The 13160-nt window shown below is 34.3% G+C and overlaps 1 protein-coding gene across 2 annotated transcripts in view; it reads left to right on the top strand.

Moving 5' to 3' along the window:
• hip1rb (huntingtin interacting protein 1 related b) overlaps nt 1–13160 on the top strand; it is a 346918-nt gene that overhangs the window by 47098 nt on the left and 286660 nt on the right. The window contains 14 exon segments of one of the 2 annotated variants that reach the window (NM_001083565.2): nt 154–348; nt 783–930; nt 4573–4659; nt 4755–4862; nt 5688–5824; nt 5914–6024; nt 7630–7688; nt 7901–7931; nt 8167–8229; nt 9902–10002; nt 10861–10966; nt 12113–12236; nt 12335–12396; nt 12574–12792. In NM_001083565.2, coding sequence (NP_001077034.2) covers nt 154–348; nt 783–930; nt 4573–4659; nt 4755–4862; nt 5688–5824; nt 5914–6024; nt 7630–7688; nt 7901–7931; nt 8167–8229; nt 9902–10002; nt 10861–10966; nt 12113–12236; nt 12335–12396; nt 12574–12792 — 1551 coding nt within the window. 2 annotated transcript variants of the gene reach the window in all.

Below are 13160 nucleotides of genomic sequence, written 5' to 3'. Positions count from 1 at the left end.
TTCATGCTATTTGTTTGCTTTGAGAGAAAATGCAGGCATTTTCCTAATCTGTTCGCATTGTGAGAAAATGCAGTGCATTTTTAAAATGTGTTTGTGTTATGAAGATGCTGTAAATTCTTTCTGAAATGTTTTTTCTTGCTGTGTTTCCTTCAGACAGGAGTGCAGATGAACAGCTCTATGGCTGCACTTCAGGCTGAGAAGGACAGGCTAACACAGTCTATCAGTAAGAAAGATGCTGAACTGTCTTCGCTGAAGAAGGAGTCTCAGCTGAAAGAGTCTTCTCTACAGCAGGAGCGAGACAGGACCATCAGAGAGCTGGAGGAACTGCAAGGCAAACTCAAAGAGAAGGTACAGACAGATCTACAGCTTAAAATTAGCAGCCCTTCTGTGAAATTACAGTTCTTTATCTATCTTCTTTATCATTCTAATATTTACCAAGTGCTGTTTAACAGAGAAAGGACATTTTTTTTTACAGTATCTCTTATTAGGTTTTCTGAAGAAAGTCTTATTTCATTTAGTTTCATCAAAAAATATATTGCTAATAATATTGACCTTAAATAATTTTAATAAAATAAAAAAATGCTTTTATTTTAGCCTAAATAAAACAAACAATACTTTCTCCAGAAAAAAAAAATATTATAGGAAATACTGTGAAAAATTCCTTGCTCTGTTAAACATCATTTGGAAAATATTTAAAAAACAAATTCACAGGAGGGCTAATAATTTTGACTTTGACTAGCACTGGGTTGACTGTAGTGAGCTTGTGTGTTCTGTGTTTGTAGTTGAGTCGTGAAGAGCAGCTGCAGCAGAAGTTGTTAGATGAGCAGTTCACGCTGCTGCAGGCTACAGTCACGGAGGCCGAGAACATTATTCAGGACGCTGTGGCTAAACTAGACGACCCCATACACATCAGCTGTTCCAGCTCCCCAGGTAGTTTCATGTGATTTCAGTGGGCTAAATGCATAGCAAGTGTTTTTAAGCCACCGATAAATTTCCGGTGAAAGGTTAAAGTGACAATTTTAAATTTGATAAGGTTTTACAGCATCTCTAATGTGATTTAATCAAATTATAGTTAGTTAAATCGACTTTAACATTCATTTAGTTGTTTAAGCGTGAAATGTGATGAAGTGCTTGTTTAAATGCAATCGCTGTGAGGAGTGCAGAAAATCAATTTCGGTTAAGTTGCATTTAACGATCATCAGCATCTTAGAGTGCTTTCACATCTGTAGTTCGCTTCATTTGGTCCAAACTAACATTTGGTCCAAGCGCAATAAATGATACATTGTTGCATCTTCTGCCGTCTTTGGGTCGTTTTCACACCACACAGCTGGCTTTGGTCTGAACCAGTTGAAACGAACCAAAATGCAGTCATCTGACAAAATCCACATCTCTCATTGGCCAGATGTTGTTGAACATATTTCCTAAACTGCTTATTGATTGGTCAGAATTCACGTGCGGGAAAATGCCAGTGAACTCCCGCAGGTAAACAAAACCTTTTACTCTGGAGGGACGACTGCGCTGGCTGATTGTATCCCTGTATGGAACAAAATCAATGCCTAAAGTCTTGAATTAAAAAGCTTGTTTAATATCACAAACTGAAAAAAATAATACACCGTATTAACAAGTTCTTGCATTTTAATGACTTGAATTCCAGGGTTTGTATTTTTAGGTCCTGAAATTTAACATATCTGTTTATTTAAGCTGTGAATATTTCAACGAAAAATATTTCAAACACGTTTTCATACTTAAAAATTCAATAATTCATATTCAATTTTCAGATTTCACTTTAAAAATATTCAATACCCTTTAAAAATACGATGTATAATATTCAAAAGGTCATTTTCAGTTCATTTTATTTCAGTTCTAATATTCGCTTCCATAAATTCAGTGGATCAAATTCGACTGATAAAATTCAACAATACGTCCGGGAACTGCAGGAGAAGCAATAGATTGCAGATTGAAGATCGCCAGCTGCTCTAGCTTTCACCAGCAGGTGGAGATGGAATAATGTAAGATTTTTAACCCAGTAAACAGGCGAGAAAAAGGCTAATAAAGGCAAAAAAGTAGCATTCAATTTTAATATCAATGCCTTGGACATTATATATAATAAAAAGTATGAGTAAAATGAGTAAATGAGGTTTTAGTCATCTATATTTGCCCTTATGTAACGGAAGCCAGCTGGTGATCGCGTAAAGCTCACTCCTGATCCAGGGACAGACGTTGTTCTGCAATATTATCGGAGCTTGTCTCCCATGCTGGTTCGTTACCTGCTCGGACCGGTGCGGTTATGTGCACATAAACCGTCTTTTGATGAATATGATGTTAAACATTGTCTATCTTTATTGACTCTTTCTTCCATAGACGCTAAGTATTATATTGACAGCTAAAGAATATAAACGTAAGAGAAACAGGAGAGAAAATATAATAATAATAATAAGGGCTAAGAACAATTACGAACAAAGATTTTCAAAACCAGAGAGATTTTATGAGAATGTCACAAAACAGTTTACTTGGAAATGTTAAACAGAGAGTTCAGGTATGATTTAAGGTTGGTTATGGATGGGGCGTCTAATTTAAAATAATTTAGTTATTTACTTAGTTATTAGTTATTTACTGCACAAAGTTATTTTGACGTCCAATAACGACGTCAAATGAAGTTTATATTTAGTTGTTTTCAGGTTATGTTGGAAAGTGACCAAAATCCAACGTCTAATTGATGTCAAATACTGACATTTATTCATCAGGGATGGCAACCAATGTCTGATAGAAATGTGAAAAGTCTTCATTGAAAATACTGTGGTAAATAAATGTCCATATTCTAAAAGACATATGGCTCTTTTTTAATGATCTAAGCGTCTAAAGTTAATGGCGCTAAAGCATTAAGGGCTTGTCTGAATTCACTTTCGCTATTTTAAGGACTGAAAAATATGCTCTGCACCCACCTCATGGTCTAACAGGGTTGTGCTTATTTTCTTAATGAGTTATGGGTGTGTTTTGAGCATAACGTGCATTAATCGGAGTCTCATCTCCCATTCCCAAAAGTCAGCTGCGTCGCGTCATGGCGCATTTGCTATTTACAGGACGGACTTTGTAAGGGGAAAAACTGAACGCTTTACTAGCGAGAAAACAGTTAAACAGACCATCTGCAACGCAAGGATAAAGAATGAGCCTCCTACAATCAGTCTCTTTACTTTCTCTTTACTTTTACTCTCTATTTTACTCCTTTACTTTAATGGATATAGAAACAGTGTTTTACTCACTCCACTGAAGACATCCATCAGCTTACAAATTTAGCTTTGTTTGTTAAGCGCCAACATTTATTTTCAGCAAATTACAGGGGTAATTTCCAGCAAATTAATAAATAAACAATAATAACGAAGTGTGGTCAAAAAACTGAGTTATATCCAATCACACGTCCTATTCTGATGCCCCATATGGTGATGCAGACGTCTCCAAAACATGACAGGTGGACAAATCTAAACTGTTTATTATTAAGACAAATGAATAAACTGAAAAAAGCCCCCCGAGGTAAGGGCATGCAGGTTGTGGTTTTTATATTTCATTCATTCATTTTCTTGTCACAGCAGAATGAACCGCCAACTTATGCAGCACATATTTTTTCGCAGCGGATGCCCTTCCAGCTGCAACCCATCTTTGGGAAACATCCATAAACACTCATTCACACTACGGACAATTTAGCCTACCCAATTCACCTGTACCGCATGTCTTTGGACTGTGGGGAAACCAGAGCACCCGGAGGAAACCTAGCGAATGCAGGGAGAACATGCAAACTCCACATAGAAATAGCAAATGACCCAGCCGATGCTCGAACCAGCGACCTTCTTGCTGTGAGGCGAAAGCACTACCTTCTGCGCCACTGTGTCACCCTGTTTTTATATTTATAATATAAAATAATTAAAAAGAAAATAATTTTTTGTAACATTTTATTCCTTGAATTTCATTCATATGTACAGATATTTCTGCATCGCTGTACATCTTGTGTGTATTAAGCAACCTGTAAGCGCTCCACCTGCATAGGCCCATAACTAACACGTTCTGCGCTGGACTTTAGAGCAGCTTTTACTTGGTCAATGGCGTGGTCCAATTCAGTTCCTCAAAAAGCAATGTGCCAACAATGCACCTTAACACACCTCCTTTTCAGACCGGCACACCCATTAGCCCACAAAGTGGCACGAATGGATTTGCTATTTAAACAATGTGGTCGAAAACATGAAAATTAGAGTTGCACTGATCTGAAAATAGCAACAGATCACACCAAATACGTCTTGCACCTTATTGCGCTGGGTGTATTATAAGGCCCATAGTGTGGAACAATGGAATTTAGTACAGAGTTTGTTGTCAGGTATGAACCCCACTTCATGTCGTACATCAATTAGGCAGTGAAGATCATTGAATTTTAAACAAACCAGTTCTTCTTTCTTTCATGACAGTTCACCGGAAGCGATTGAGCAGGCATATTCAAAATGAATAGTCCTCTTACATATACCTCATTATAACATTTAAACCATTTACATCTGTCTGATTATAGTACAACATCTTGTCTGTCATTAGATTACCTCATCAGCCGAGCTGAGGCCACACTGGGCTCTGTAGAGAAGGTGCAGGCGGGCCACTCTGAGTATGTGAAGAGTATGAAAGGTATGTTCTGTCTCTTTTTTGCTTTATGATGTTTCCATATAATTTTTAATGCTTGTACTTTAGCTCATTTCATGTTTACCTTGTTTTTGATTCAGATGCTGGGGGTCTGGTTAGGGCTCTTACTATGTTTTCTCATCTTGCTGCCGACACAATAATCAACGGAAGTGCGACGGCACACATGGCCCCTACCGACCATGCTGATCGTAAGAGCACACACCTTATGAAAAACACTTATATTATATTATATATTATATTATATTATATTATATTATATTATATTATATTATATTATATTATATTATATTATATTATATTATATTATATTATATTATATTATATTATTTTGAATTATTTTATTTAATATTATATTATATTATATTATATTATTTTATATTATATTATTTTATATTATATTATTTTATCTTATATTACATTATATTTTATCATATTAGATTTTATTATGTTATATTATGTTATATTATAATATATTATATTATTTTGAATTATTTTATATTATTTTATATTATATTATATTATTTTATCTTATATTACATTATATTTTATTATATTTTATTATGTTATATTATTTAATATTATATTATATTACATTACTTAATATTATATTATATTATTTAATATTATATTAGATTATTTGATATTGTATTATATTATAATATATTATTTTATCTTATATTACATTATATTTTATGATATTATATTTTATTATGTTATATTATTTATTTTATATTACATTACTTAATATTATATTATATTATTTAATATTATATTATTTGATATTATATTATATTATATTATATTATATTATATTATATTATATTATATTATATTATATTATATTATATTATATTATATTATATTATATTATATTATATTATATTATATTATATTATATATGCCAGTGTGTAGGGGTGCAAGGAATCACAGTTCACCCATGTGGAACTAATAACACATTTTTAAAACATCTAGATGAATCGTAAATTTAGTTTGAAACGCATGTCTGTCTACAGGTTTGACTGAGCAGTGTAAGAGTTGCGCCACCCAGAGTTTGCAGTATCTTAAGAGTCTTAAATCCAAAGCATCTCTAAGGGGGGCTGATCCCACCGCCATCCAAGCAGCGGTGCAGAAGATTCTTAGAATAGGAAAGGTAAGACACAAATAGTTTGGGTTATTTAAATGCTAATAATGCAATCATTCGTTTACTCAAGGCTATTGCTGCTTGTATTTTACTTCCAGGATCTAAGGCCAAAAGGTTTAGATGTCGGCAAGGATGAGCTGGGAGATATGGTGGATAAAGAAATGGCTGCTACCTCTGCTGCTATTGAGGAGGCTGTTAGGAGAATAGATGTGAGTAGAAAAGTATTTATCACAGAAAATCTGTGCCTTCTAATGTTCCACTTGTTTCAAACCAGAGTTACTTTCTTTTTAACACATATATAATATATGAACAATATCACATGAGTAGCAGTGTACTATGTTTGTATATCGGCACTGGCGGGAGGCGTGCGTTGGTTTGAGGACACAGGCCGAGTGCCTTAGTGTCCCACAAGTGAGGTGGAACAGCCATATCACACTGCTACATGTGTGATATTGCATTTATAAAACAGTTAGACAGGAAAAGCGTGTATAAGAGTAGTCTTTTTGAAGAGTAGAAACTTTTCTCTCTGTTTAAAAGTAACAGTGTTTTTGTAAGAGGAACTACTTTCTTCCGCCATTCATTCACATCTGCAGCTGACATCAGAACAGCAGAAACTGTTTCTAATTCACCATCGTGACTTTAGAGCTAGTATTGATGAATGATTCTCTAGCGTAATGTCTAAAGTGATGACAAAACAGGTGATTTTGCTGACTTATTAAGATTATTAGACTGAACTGCATGGAATGCCATCAATCTACAGAGATATCCCAGTGTTTCTCTGTTGTGATCAGGAGTATCACAATAATTGACCCCAAAAAAGCCAAAGCAATGCAAACACTAGCAGATTACTGTTGTGTTCGCGATAAGGAAAAACACTAAACACATGCGGGCATTTCTTCCTTCTTTCTGTTTACTAAGAGACTCATTAGAAACAAACAGATGGCCAACCAAAAAGGTTATACAAAAAGTGTGCAACATAATACCCGAGTCCCATCTCACACTCAATACACTACAATTACTATGGTATAAAAACAGCCCTACAACATACAAAAGAGAGAGATCGACTTAGAATCTCTGTCACCCACCAATTTAATAATGTTTTGATCAGCTGTAGTTTGAAAATATGCAGATCTTTTCTCCTCTAGAGGCTTATTATGCGGCTGCCATCTTGTGGATGGACAACATCAACCGCCTTGCTCAATGACAGGCTGCCAATGCGGTGTATCTCGGAAATGATAAATATTTAAAATAGGCATTATTCTTATAAATAAACTGCATAGTTGCAATCTAAACAACCACATTCTCGACTTTAAAAAGTCTCAAAAGCACATTATGTTGTCCAACTGCAGCAATATTTGTCAAACTGTAGTGAGTTTATGGATCTGCTGTCACTATGTGGGCGGAGTAATACAGAAGGAGGAGGAGGCTATTTATATATTTAGATATACAGTACATGTAAATATGCAATTTACTAGTTAAAATGGGCTGGAAAATTCACCTGGAATGTGCTTGAAAGCTTGAAAGTTTCTTAAATTTGGCTTTGGAAAAGGTGTAAGAACCCTGAATATAATATAATAATTCTATATTATAATAATACTGTGTAATACTATATAATTTTGTAATAAATGTCGAAAATAAATGATCTATGAAAGTCTTTAACGGATTAATAACTGATGAACAAGCATTTCTGTTCACTTATTGTTTAGTTTTAAGGCTGTTTTAATTAAGCTTAATACATGGTTTTTGAAACATCCATATTTATTATATATATCTTGTATTGTTTTGATCTCAATTTTAATTGTTTGGCTCTATAGGAAATGATGAGTCAGACCAGAAAAGACGCAACTGGAGTTCAGCTGGAGGTGAATGAAAGGTTGGTGTTGTTGTTGTTGTTTTTTATTATTATTATTGTTAATTTTTTAATTGTTAAATGCAAATGTCACTCTTTTAATATCTGAATATAATAAATGAGTAATTAATTATTAATGTTACTATGTGTTATATATATATATAAGTTATTAACATATAAGAGTTTTTGCATGGGCCTATAAAAATGCATTTTGTCTTTTAATATTTGTCTTGAAGGATCCTGAACAGCTGCACTGACCTGATGCAGGTGAGATTAGCACACACTGAATCATCGATGCCAAAAATCAACATTTGAGTTTCTACAGTACATCATGCACTTACTAAGGCATTAGAGTCAGTTAGTGCTGGCATTTGAGCTAGTTGCTTGCTTGTAATTATGAATGCTTTACTGTAATAATAATTGCATACAACACAAGGGCACTGCTAAATTAAGCATCACTGTTTATCAATGATGTAATTGTCTTAATGTTGATGTCCTGCAGGCCATTCGTCTTCTGGTGTTGGCATCCACAGACCTGCAGAAGGAGATTGTGGAAGGTGGAAGGGTAAAGTGTTCTTCTTTAAATTATTGTTGATTCATTGATTATTGATTTTCTATTGATTATTAGTACTTTTAAGTTTCAATCTGTTATATAATGCTGGGGAAACACCACAGGAGAAATTGGCTGGATTTGAGCTATCAAAATAATTGCAAAGACTGTCATTGTTTCTTCTTCATCGTTCGCCATTTCTGTTCTCAAGTCTTCTTTGTCACATTGTGGCAGGCCACGCACTATACGAGCAAAACAGTGAAATCTAGCATTTTTTTGTCCTCCTGTTTGTGACTTCTAACATTTTGAAAATCCCATAAGATAAACAACCTTTTAGTATGTACTAGTGGTGTAACAGATCACAGTTGATTTAGATCACAACCCACGGTTCAGAGCGCACGTGTCCTGCAGATTAATAACTTCTTCTTTACCTTTAGATTATTCAGAAGGTCGTGGTTTGCACTCATTCAATAATGGCTTCATACAGTTTTTATTTTACCACTTAATCTCATTTTCATTTCAATATACCATAATTAACCAAACAAGAAATGTTTAGCTTCACCTTCAAGAACATTATTTAACAGTTAAAAAACACATATCAATTATCATCATTCACTTATTTATGTCTACATCAATACAATGAAATTCCGACAGTCCAAAACATTACTTTTTTATTACATTTACTTTTAGATTAATCATACATTTTGTAATGATCGCAGAGAGATCGACAGTATGAAAGCATTTTTTTCTTTCCTGTAAAATAAAATTTTGAGGTAAGAAGTTGTGGTGGCACCTAAACGCTTTCTTAAGTTATTAAAGGTGTTTTCTGTCACTGGTTTAGTCTGCATTAATGCATTGAGTGTAAAGCTGCACAATTCATCTTTGAAAGTTCGGGATCTCTATTCAAACACCCACGCACAAACCTAAATTATGACCTAAATTATAAAGGATGATTTGCATATGTTTATTCATTCTTCGATGCGCTCCATTCAAATCTGCCGTTGACTGTGAAAGAGATTCAGCCTTTAGTTTTTCCAGCCAGTATTATTTCTAATTACATACTATCAAATAACACTGAAGATCTGGGATATTAGTTTATAGTTCAGATATAAACACTGATGTATATGATAAAGATTAGAATCTATGTTTAATGCAACTTCACGCTCAAAATGAAAATTGTTGCAATTACATTGTTTGACCAATAGGTGGCATCAAAAACGTGTCACTGAATAATTCTTCAAAATGTATATATCTAGTAATGAACATGACGTTTTTGGATTATTAATTGAAAATAATTATGATGTGTTGTCGTACATGATTATAATGTTAAATTGATTTAGCATCATCACAGTATTGAATCATTTCTTTTTTTTTAACCAGCTGGTTATTTCTTGATTATATTTTTATTAAAAGTGCAGACTCTAAGATATGTGTTTTTTTTTAAAACATTATTGTTTTTGGTAATAAATGGGAAGCAAATTACATTTGTCTTCTCTCCTTTTTGCCAATCCAAAAAAATGGTTTGATCCATGACTCAAAAACCGTAATGTGGTCTGAACCGTGAAATTTGTGATCAGTTACATCACTAGTATATACCCAGCCTATTTCTATTGAAAAATATTGCCCTATATGTGATTGTGTTTGCTGTGATATTACCACATGATCTGTTGTTGTTTTTTGTTTGTAGGGTGCAGCTTCAGTCAGAGAGTTTTATGCGCGCAATTCTCGCTGGACAGAGGGTCTTATTTCTGCCTCCAAAGCTGTGGGATGGGGCGCGACGCAGATGGTGTATGTATTTATGCATGTTCAAGAGCTCATTAAAACCTATACTTTTGCAATGCCTTGTTTGTAATGTTATCAGGCAATGATCTGTATCTGGAGAGATGTAAAATATCTGTTAATTAACAGTTTCTGTGTTTTGTGTTAATTCGTGTGTTGAAAATCTGCCACAGGGGTAAGAACAAATCATCAAAGTCAAAACAATGATTTTTTTCTTACCCCATTGGCAGATTGTTTTGCTTGTTTTAAGTAAAAACTCACTTGATTTTGACTCATTATTTCTGAAAACAAGACAATATTTTTAGCTTGAAAAATTAGGAAAAATTAAAAAGCCTTTATTCACATGGCTAAATCCTAAAAAACCTACGTTTTTTTAACGTAGGGTAACAGGATGAAGGCAGATTCTTGCCGAAACGCGTAGGTTTTTTAGGATTTAGCCATGTAAATAAAGGCTTTTTAAATTTTCCACATTTTTTGAGTGCCGTGGACTGATTCCTGTTGTTGTATTGATGAATCCTTTACCCAAAGAGCACCGACCAAATATTTGAGTTACTCCTGAGCGCTTTTGGTTTGTTTTTCTGGATTAATATTTGTAGCTTTTCTAGAAAATCCTTTTTGATTCATGAGTTTTGCGATATTTGAACTAGAAACAAGACAAAAAATCTAAGTAAGTAAAGCAGTTTTTGCAGTGTGCTTATTTATATTTATTTATTTCTGTAGTAGTTTTCTGATGTTTGTATTGATGTTTGGCATTCCTCTGAACATTCATTTTAACATTCAGATTCTTTGATTATAAAGATTTGACTGTGTAATTTTATGGTTAGCTCTTTGTTTTGCTAACACAACTTTGCTTTCACTTTCCATCAGTGATTCTGCTGATAAAGTGGTGTTGCACACTGGGAAATATGAAGAGTTGATCGTCTGCTCTCACGAGATCGCTGCTAGTACTGCACAGCTTGTTGCAGCCTCCAAGGTTTCACTTTTATATCATTTATCGTATGTCTTTTAGAGCAATGAATCAGAGAAACAATCAGGCAAAAACAAAGTTGCCAGTTCACCTAGAACTGAACATTTCCTCCTTACCTTCAATTGGTTCAGAACAAATTATACGTTTTTTTCTGTTGATAAAAAAGACTTTACAGACCTGAAACTTGCCTATAGCACTTATTCATTGTTGCTTTTATAGTTGTGTAAATTGCTTCCTTGTCCTCATTTGTAAGCCGCTTTGGATAAAAGTGTCTGCTAAATGACTAAATGTAAATGTAAAAGAAGATATTCTGAAGAATGTTGGAAAAAGCAGCCACTGACATCCATAGTAGACAAAAAATATTCAATGTTTTTTCAGTTTAGATCTGTTATGGGTAAGAGGTGTGTGAGTTATTGTCGTCAGTCTATTACTGAATGTGAATATCTAAAACAAAACCAACTTCCCTCCGCTCCTTTAGCGCCCCTCACACAGCTTGATCCACGCTGGCATTTCTCCTTTTGGGTTTTTGCTTTTGAAAAGGGAAAAAAAATTCACCACCTCCTCCAAACTTTAAGGACGCCGGGTGTCCGATTTGCACAATCCATATGCACAACGCTTTGACTTGTTTCCCTCGCTCGAAAGCTTGACAGAGCCCCTTCGTGTAGCTACGGTTGCTAAGCCACGATTGGTGTGTGGCGTTTTTTGGGTGTGGGTTAGCGAAGGGTCAATCAGCTGACAAATGTTGTCAAAACAATTCTCATTTAGATGTTACATAAAGAAAGCTGCAGTGATTGATGGTAAAAATAAATAAAAACAATAATGTCCAGAAATAATGCACAAATAAATTACATTTAAAAATGATAAAAGTGATAAAACATTGAAAACAATAAAATAAGACATTATATTATAAATTATATATTATTATAAAATAAGAGAAAGTACCAACAATAACAAAAGACTTGCAAAACTAACATTTATTATATGAAATAGTCAATTATTAAAGTGTAACCGTGGTAATGTGTTAGGAAAAGGTCCTCAAATATAACCACAGTCTGGGCTTTTGTCTGACAGAATACAATATTTTCTCAGGGGTACCATTGTCTGAATGTTTAATGAATATCTGAATGAAGGTCTTTTTTTTTCCCTCTGTAGGTGAAAGCCGACCGTGGCAGTAAAAGGCTTGGCAATCTCCAGCAGGCCTCTCGTCATGTTAATGAGATGGCTGCTAAAGTGGTGGCGTCCACCAAGACAGGGCAGGACCAGGTCGAGGATAAGGGTCAGTGTAATGCCATAGAGGGCTTTTGGTTTATAGTGTCTCATCTTTCACCTCAATAAGAAATAAAAAGTTTGTTTTCCTCTAATGTTTATGTTTAGACACCATGGACTTCTCTGGACTGTCTCTAATTAAGCTTAAAAAAGAAGAAATGGAATCACAGGTATGTTTTGACGGAGCATTATGAAGTTTTATTACAATTAAAAGGCACAGTTTGTCATTTTCACCACTAGAGGGCGCGTATTCACAACAAACAAAGGTGTTTTTTTCATGATGCCATTACTGAGTGTGGAATCATGGCATGATGCATATAATTGATCCTTTTAATGTCCTTTCTCAGGTGAAGGTTCTGGAGCTTGAGACGATGTTAGAGAATGAGCGTCTGCGTTTGGGTGAACTCAGGAAGAAACACTACGAGATAGCAGGAGTTCCTCTAGAACAGCTCTCTGAAGACAATGGCCTGAAAGCGTCTCCAGCCTCCCCAAAACCCAGCTCCAAACCCGGCCTAATGAAGAAACCAGTTCTCGCACAAAAACCCAACATCCCACCTAAAACCATGGTAACACTGTTTAATAAACGTTACACACTTTTACAGTATTTTGTCAAATACTACACAGAGGGGTCCCTGTTGAGAGGCTAACATGGTTGGTTAGTTAGTTAGTTAGTTAATTATTTAGTTAGTTTGTTTAGGTTGTTAGTTAGTTATTTAGTTTGTTATTTAGTTACATTGTTCATTAGTTAGTAAGCTCATTAATTTGTTCGTTCTTAAGTTAGTTATTTAGTTATTTAGTTAGTTTGGTCGTTCATAAGTTTGTTAGTAAGTTCGTTAATAAGTTTGTTAATTATTTAGTTTATTTGTTAGTTCATTCTTAAGTTAGTCAGATGGTTAATTAGTTCGCAAGTTAGTTAGTAAGTTATGTTCATTAG

The sequence above is a fragment of the Danio rerio genome, chromosome 5 (genome assembly GCF_052040795.2).
Source record: "Danio rerio strain M-AB ecotype USA chromosome 5, GRCz13ab, whole genome shotgun sequence".
NCBI lineage: Eukaryota > Metazoa > Chordata > Actinopteri > Cypriniformes > Danionidae > Danio > Danio rerio.
Note: the sequence above shows the minus strand (reverse complement) of the source record. Positions and strands in the feature narration are given on the sequence as shown.